Source organism: Meleagris gallopavo, chromosome Z, assembly GCF_000146605.3.
Source record: "Meleagris gallopavo isolate NT-WF06-2002-E0010 breed Aviagen turkey brand Nicholas breeding stock chromosome Z, Turkey_5.1, whole genome shotgun sequence".
NCBI classification, from domain to species: Eukaryota; Metazoa; Chordata; class Aves; order Galliformes; family Phasianidae; genus Meleagris; species Meleagris gallopavo.
In genome coordinates, this window is record NC_015041.2 from 6,191,706 (window position 1) to 6,198,916 (window position 7,211).

The 7,211-nt window shown below is 43.4% G+C and overlaps 1 protein-coding gene across 7 annotated transcripts in view; it reads right to left on the reverse strand.

The window, feature by feature from the left end:
* KIAA1328 (KIAA1328 ortholog) overlaps window positions 1-7,181 on the reverse strand; it is a 177,017-nt gene extending 169,836 nt beyond the window's left edge. For 2 of the 7 annotated variants that reach the window (XM_019610301.2, XM_019610302.2), the window contains exons 1-2: window positions 7,005-7,181; window positions 3,354-3,393 (exon numbers count right to left, since the gene is read on the reverse strand). In XM_019610301.2, coding sequence (XP_019465846.1) covers window positions 3,354-3,393; window positions 7,005-7,166 — 202 coding nt within the window. In that variant the 5' untranslated portion in view covers window positions 7,167-7,181. Of the gene's footprint in view, window positions 1-3,283; window positions 3,394-6,551; window positions 6,879-6,959 lie in introns of those variants that run through there. The other 5 variants (XM_010725189.2, XM_019610305.2, XM_010725187.2 and 2 more) reach the window with 5 other exon arrangements.
* Between the last annotated feature and the right edge of the window lie 30 nt (window positions 7,182-7,211).

Here is a 7,211-nt window from a genome sequence, read left to right on the forward strand (position 1 = left end):
GAAGTAACACTGCAGTGCACACCCTAGAGATTCTGCCACAGGTGGAACCAGTCCGCTCCTACTGATGGTTACAACAATAGAGCAATGAATATCCTCACAGTGCAATTATAAAGTGTCAACACTGACCCTGAAACCTTCCACAACCACATGAAAGCCAGCAGCCTGAAAGATCAAGTCTTGATTGTTCAGAAGTGCAAAAAATTTTGAACAAAAAATACTGAATTTACACTAGCAAACTGATTATTTTCTTTGAGTAATGAACTTGAGAAGTGAGACAACAGTTCAAGTTAAAGAACTAAATTAACAAGCTTTAACATCTCCTTGCTTGGACACAAGGGAAAACAATGTTTCTGACATTCTCCTCACAAACACCAGAGAGGAAGAGTATTACACAAAGTCATCATTTCCAGCATTCTGGATCAGTGATTTTTTCCCTAGGACACATTGTATAACATCATCTGGCCTGAGCTATGCTATTTAAAAAATACACAGGCTGCTGCAAAAGTGCCTCCTATTTAATTCCATGGAAACTGCAACAGATACAAAGAGCACAATAAGACTATTTGATAATGCAAATTCTGATCTACAGAATACTATTTGTCAACATAGTCACCACCATGAGCTCCGCATTTTTTCCAGTGATGAACAAGAGTCTGCATGCTGTGCACCAGTGGACTTGACACATGTCATTGCCACCACTGCTGAAATGCACCACCCACTGCCTCACTATGTACAAATCCACTGTTTGGTCTCCATAAATGTTCAGCAATCATCAATGAGTGTCAATGGGTGACATTTTTTTCCACAGGAAGGAACTCAACGACACACCTTCGCTACATTTGCACTTCCATGTCAGATGACATTTTGTCAGACTGCCCCTCTTCTGTCATCTGTCATATTGGAACAAAATGTAACAGAATGCTGGTGCGAAGGTTCAATATCTACTGCCACAGCACCATCATCTGCCTCTGACATCACAGGCCAAAATATTAAAATTAGAGACATTGCTTTCAGAGCAGATCTCATATACTCAGAGATTTTTAATAAAACAGTTGTTGCCCTGTATTTTTTTGAAGAGTGACCATGCTACTCCAAGCCCAGAAAATAGGGTAAATAAAAGTTTGTAACTTCTGGACACCTGTTGTACATATACTCAATTTTACTAGAGTTGACCAATTGCAATTATGTTTTCAGGACTTAGTGTCACAGCAAAAGCTGTCTTTATAATTGAAAAGAATTTAAAAATTCCTTAAAAGGGAGACTAAGCACTTATCTATTTTTGAGGGATGCACACAAGTATGCACTAAGTTAAGGTCAGAAGAGCTAACCACAAAACATTTTCAGTTTTTCTTTATACAATGAATCTTCATTCATTCTTCATCTGTGACCACAAAACGTTGGAGTTCAAGACCCTTAGGGTTTCAAAGAGAATGCTCAGCAAACTTGCTACTCTAGAATTCAGGAGAACAGACTTCAAACTCTTCAGGGAGCTGCTTGGCAGGGTGACGACATGGGCTCTGGAAGGAAGAGGGACCAAGAAAGCTGGTCAGTATCCAAGGATCATCTCCTTCAAGCTCAGAAGCAGTGTATCCCAAGAAAAAGGAAGGCAGGCAAGAATGCCAGAACTCCTCCATGGATCAACAAGGAGCTCCTAAGAAAGTCTATACAGAGTGAAAACAGGAATGGGTAACGTGGGAGGACTAGAAAGAAGTTGTCTATGCATCCAGGGATCAGATTAGGAAAACAAAACTGAGACAGAATTAAATCCAGATAGGGACATCAAGGAGAACAAGAAGAAATTCTACAGGTGTATCAGTGATAAAAAAAAAACGCCAGGGAAGATGCAGGCCCTCTCCAGAAGGAAATTATAGACCTAGTCATGAGGGATAGAGAGAAAGCTGCAGTACTCAATGACTTCTTTGTTACAGCATCAGTGGATAAAGGAAGATCAACTGACATCATCTACATGAACTTGTGCAAAGCGTTTGGCACTGTTCTGAATAACTTCCTGGTCATCAAATCGAAGAAATATGGTTTTGATGCATGGACCACTGGCTAGATAAGAAATTGGCTGGATGGTCGCACTCAGAGAGTTGCAGTCAATAGAACAATGTCCAGGTGGAGACTGGTGACAAGTGGCATTCCTCAGGGGCTGGTGCTGGGACCAGTACTATTTGACATCTTTGTAAGCTACATGGACAGTGGGATTGAGTGCACCATCAGCAAGTTGGCAGACAACACCAAGCTGGGAGGTGCTGTTGACAAAATACAGTGAAGGGGTGTCATCCAGAGGGACTTGGGCAGGCTGGAGATGTGGGTCCATGCCAACCTCGTGAAGTTCAACAAGGCCAAGTGCAACATCCTGCACCTGAGTTGGAGCAGTCTCAAGCACAGATACAGGTTGGGCAGAGAATGGCTGGAGAGCAGCACTGAGGAGAAGGATTTGGGGGTACTGACTAATGAAAGACTCAACATAAGCTGGCAATGTGCGGTTGCAGCCCAAAGGGCCAACCATATGCTGGGTTACATCAAGAGAAGTGAGACCAGCAGGTCGAGGGAGGTGATTCTGCCCCTCTGCTCTGCTCTCATGAGACCCCATCTGGAGTTCTGCAGCCCCCAACACAAGAAAGAGACAGAGCTGGGGCTCTTCAGCCTGCAGAAGAGAAGGCTTCAAGGAGACATTGTAACCTTCCAGTAACTAAAGGGAGCCTACAGGAAAGCCAGGGAGAGACTTTTTATAAGGGCTTATAACGACAGGATGAGAGGATACGGTTTTAAATTGGAAGAGGCTTGATTAAGACTACAAAAGAGGAAGAAGTTCTTTACTGTGAGGGTGGTGAGACACTGGAACAGGTTGCCCAGAAAGGTTATGGATGCCCCATTCCTGGAAGCACCCAAGGCCAGGCTGGATGGAGCAACCTGGTCTAGCAAGAGGTGCCCCTGCCTATAGCAGGAGTTTGGAGCTAGGTGATATTAAAAGTCCCTTCCAATGCAAATCATTCTGTGATTCTATGATTTTCTTCAAAATTTAAAAGATCTGAGAATCTCTAATGCTTCAACATCCCTTGGAGACCACATTAAAAATTCAGCTTACCTTATAGATTGAAAACTCTATGATGTACTTGCAATAGAAAAAACTACCCTGAAGCTGTTTATCTTATACCACATGCTTATCTAAGCAGAAGAGAATAAATCCTCTGCTATAATCCTATATGTCTCATTACAAGTTAAATTATTTGTGATAACTCTGTGCCTTACACACTTACGTACACAAACCACATACCCGGAAAAATACTGCAAAGTTTAGCATTCACAGGAAAAAAACCTCTGTTTACAGCTATTATAAGTCATACCTGAAACACATACCATTGGCTGTTCTTCATCAGATTCTGCATGTAGCTTTGTTAAAGGTAATAAACACAAAAGATAGGCAACTATAACAAGTATTTTGTCTCTAATTTTAACAGGTGGTTGATAAGAAAGCAAATCTGGAAAACTTTGAGAGCACCAGAAGGAAGAAAAACTCAATTAGGAGGGAAAAAATAAAAATGAACACACACTGATTGATAAAAGAAAAAGTGCTACTTCTCTTTCACTGTGCCTTTACTTTAGATAGCAAAGTTTATCTCTCAGGTCACCTTCAAGAAACATCCCAGGGAGCAGTCCCAGTTATGAGAGCAATTACTATGACAATGAAGTTATAATATATTTAAGTCAGAGCAGGTTTTCATTATATAACTAATCCCTTGATATGTAGGGAAGACAAACTTCCAGAATTGTCCACGTTTGTGCAGCAATGCAATTCTATATTTTGTACAGCATATTCTGAGAAATGTAAATGAGAATAAACTACAAAAAATTTCCAGGGAAGTTGCTGATTCTCATCTGACCATCACATGGCAACTACCAGCTGAAAGCCTGAGGACCTGTTCTCTTTAACAAGATGAAGGGCTGTTCTGAAACCATTTTTAAAAGTAAGCTACCTAAATTCAGAGCTTTAACTATTAAATTACCTGACTGCAGAAAACACTCAAAAACTCACAAAGGATCTGTCACCATATATTTGTGCTATGTTAGCAATCTCTGAACCTGCAACCTTGCCTCTTAGAAATCACTACAAATATGACTCAACACAATTCAGGGAAGGGTGTAAACTACAGAAGCTTCCTTAAAGCAACAGCTGCATTTTTATTCCAACATAAATTACAAACATTATGATTAAGTAAAAAACAAAAGCTGAGGGCACACAGTTCTCCTTCACTAACATTTTGGTTTTTACTGTTTTTCTTTCCTCAGCTTTAAAAATTTGGTCAGTTAACTCAATTGCTTAGTTTCTGTATTGTTTACAGATAAGTTTAGGTGTTGTACAGTCTTCTTTGCACAATCAAATCAAATCGTGAAAATATTTCAGCTAGCCTATACCAACTATCACTCAAAAACTTATTAAGTTGTCATGTGACATAGAAAACTCTATTAAAAAACAGAAGCTTTCATTTCTGAATAGGAATTTCAAATTCGGTTAGTCCTAACTGCCCATTACACAACGGTTGTTGGTACGCTGGAAAGGCTTGGTCACATACTCCACTGTAACCTTTTTGATCCACATTATCATTTATAAACAATTATCTCTCATCATTTTAGACCAGTTTGAGAACAGCTTCATCTCATACTGGTGTCAATAGTGTCTCTACAAGCACTGAAAGCACTTTCGTTCTCACCCTAAGCTGCAGCCTGTTCTCTGTGTCAGAGCACTATGTGGGGCCATGTCATGAACCAGGTGAAAAAGCTGAATCAACTCGAAAAGTAAAGCACCATGTTTCCTCTTTCTGAAAATCACCAATGCAGATCAAGGCCCAGACTGGGTAACAGCCATGTCCAAACAGCTGTGTCAGCAAAGTTATGACAACAGTCTGCAGGATACCAACGAGATCTTCAACTCATACTGCTACTAGAAACGACAAACTTCAGCACTGGCAATTTATTTCTCAGCTGACATATGGTTAATCTGTGTCAACAACACATGTCTGCAGACAAAAAAACAGATTTGCCTAAACAAATTGGGCTTTTTAAGTTTGCCACCCATATTGGCACTGTTGTAGATAGATACCTAATAGAGAGATGAAAAAAATTAGACGAAGCTGATGCTGTTTCTCCCCCAAGCTATCAAAACCACTCTCCCACAAAGGTCTGCTACCTAGTGTATTAGATTAAGCTGAAGTCACGCCAGTTTTCCTTAATTAGTGGGACTGAAAATTGCCATGAACAGGCCCAAGATCCCTGTCTCAGAGCGAAAGACTGGGGACATTACAAACATCAACCATTTGAAATTAATTCACTGCCATATGCTCTCAAGATTCCAAATGGGCTGACTGAGAATGTTATAACCCTGCTGGCATTATAGCTAATGTTCAAGACAACAGTAGTCCCTACAGCAAACTAGAGACACACAACAGTGCAGTGCACTGTAGTCTGCCTCGCTATGCAGCATCTATTTGGCAATTACAGAGAAAAGTTCCATTTTCCTTGGTTAGTAAGTCAATATTACCAAATATCCCAAGACCCAACCTCCTCTCTTCTTTAAAAGCATCTACTATTTATTCTTGGGATTGACCTATTTCAGTGTACTTAACCTTTTCTAAAACTGGAAGCAACACTATCCACTTGCAAAAACACATATAACAGAAGATTCCTTGGAATATCTTGATGCATGAGAGCTATGCTATTGTGCTCAGAAGACCCTATACAGTCATAGGAGATAACCTGTTACCCTAGTAATTAATTGTTGAAAATACACAAATACAGCAATTGTAGTTGTCTCAACTTTTTCACAGCTAAACTGGATAGTGACACTGCAGCAACAGATCTGATATGAAAGAGAAAGTTGCGCTATATTATTTTTTTTTAAGCACAAATTGGAAATCTTCCAAGATTCATAACAAAGTGCCTAACGAGCCCTTTAGATGGTTGGCCCATTCCACTCGTGCATTGTTTTGGAGTGAGCGTGCAATCAAACACAATTACAAGAGCACACGCGCATACCTTTCTTTTGAATCACTTTTGGCTGAGGCTGAAATCTCAACCTCAGCACCAGCGACTGCAATGCCTCAAGTCCCTCTGACCTACAGCTAAATCATCAGCATCTAAATTTCATAGAATCATATCACAGAACCATAGAATGCCTGGGTTGAAAAGGACCACAATGATAATCTAGTTTCAATCCCCCTGCTATGTGCAGGGTTGGCAACCACCAGACCAGGCTGCCCAGAGCCACATCCAGCCTCGCCTTCAATGCATCCACCAGGCCAGACCTCCTGTCATGTCGCATTGGCCTTCCACACCTTCAACCTACAGGTCTTCTAATTCAGCCAAGCCTTTAACTCAGCTTTACAAGTCAAAACATCAATGCCAACTCATTAGCATGTCTGAGCCATGTAAGCCTACCTCTCTAGCCAGCCTTTCACGTGCTGCACCCCAACAGCACAACAGCTGTGTGCTCCACCTGCAGTTGCACACCTCCTGCAGACCCTGCAGAGCCTCGGCCTGGCGCTCACCTCTCATACATGCAGCTCTCGGGTGCCCACAGGCTCACCCTTACAGCCAAGCTTCTGCTCCAGTCATAAAAGATGTACTTTCCACAACTTTTCCTGCCGCCTGAACCTTCAGCTCAGCGTCTTCTTGCCGAATTCCTTTCCACACCTCCGTGACCCCTCATTCCCTCCTTGCTATCCCCTAAGGTGCTGACAGACCCAGCGGTCCCCTCCCCACACACCGCGATCCTCCGTACCCCCGGATCTCCTTTCCGAGGGCCGCAGCCCCTCACGCCCCACCCCCGAGACCGGCACCCTCCGCCTCACTGAGGCTACCGCCGCCGAGGCCCAGCCCCCGCCTCAGTTTCCCCACTCCGCTGCCTACCTCCCACGGCTGCCTCTCGCCCTCCCGCCCCTCTCCCTCCTCCTCACACGCCCCCTGGCGCCAGCTCCCGCCTCCAGGCCGTGGAAGGATACTGTCCCGGCTCCAATACACATCCCCGCCCGGCTCCGGGTCCACCTCCGCCATCTTGAAACAACCGCCACTCCCAGAGTGCCCCCCGCTGCCCCCCCAGCGTTCGGCGCCCATTGGCTGCCCGCGCCGCATTCTCCCCGCGGCCGGGCGGAAGAGCGTGGCATTGTGGGAGCGATAGTCCGGCGGGCGTTAATTACCGCTGCCGTTGC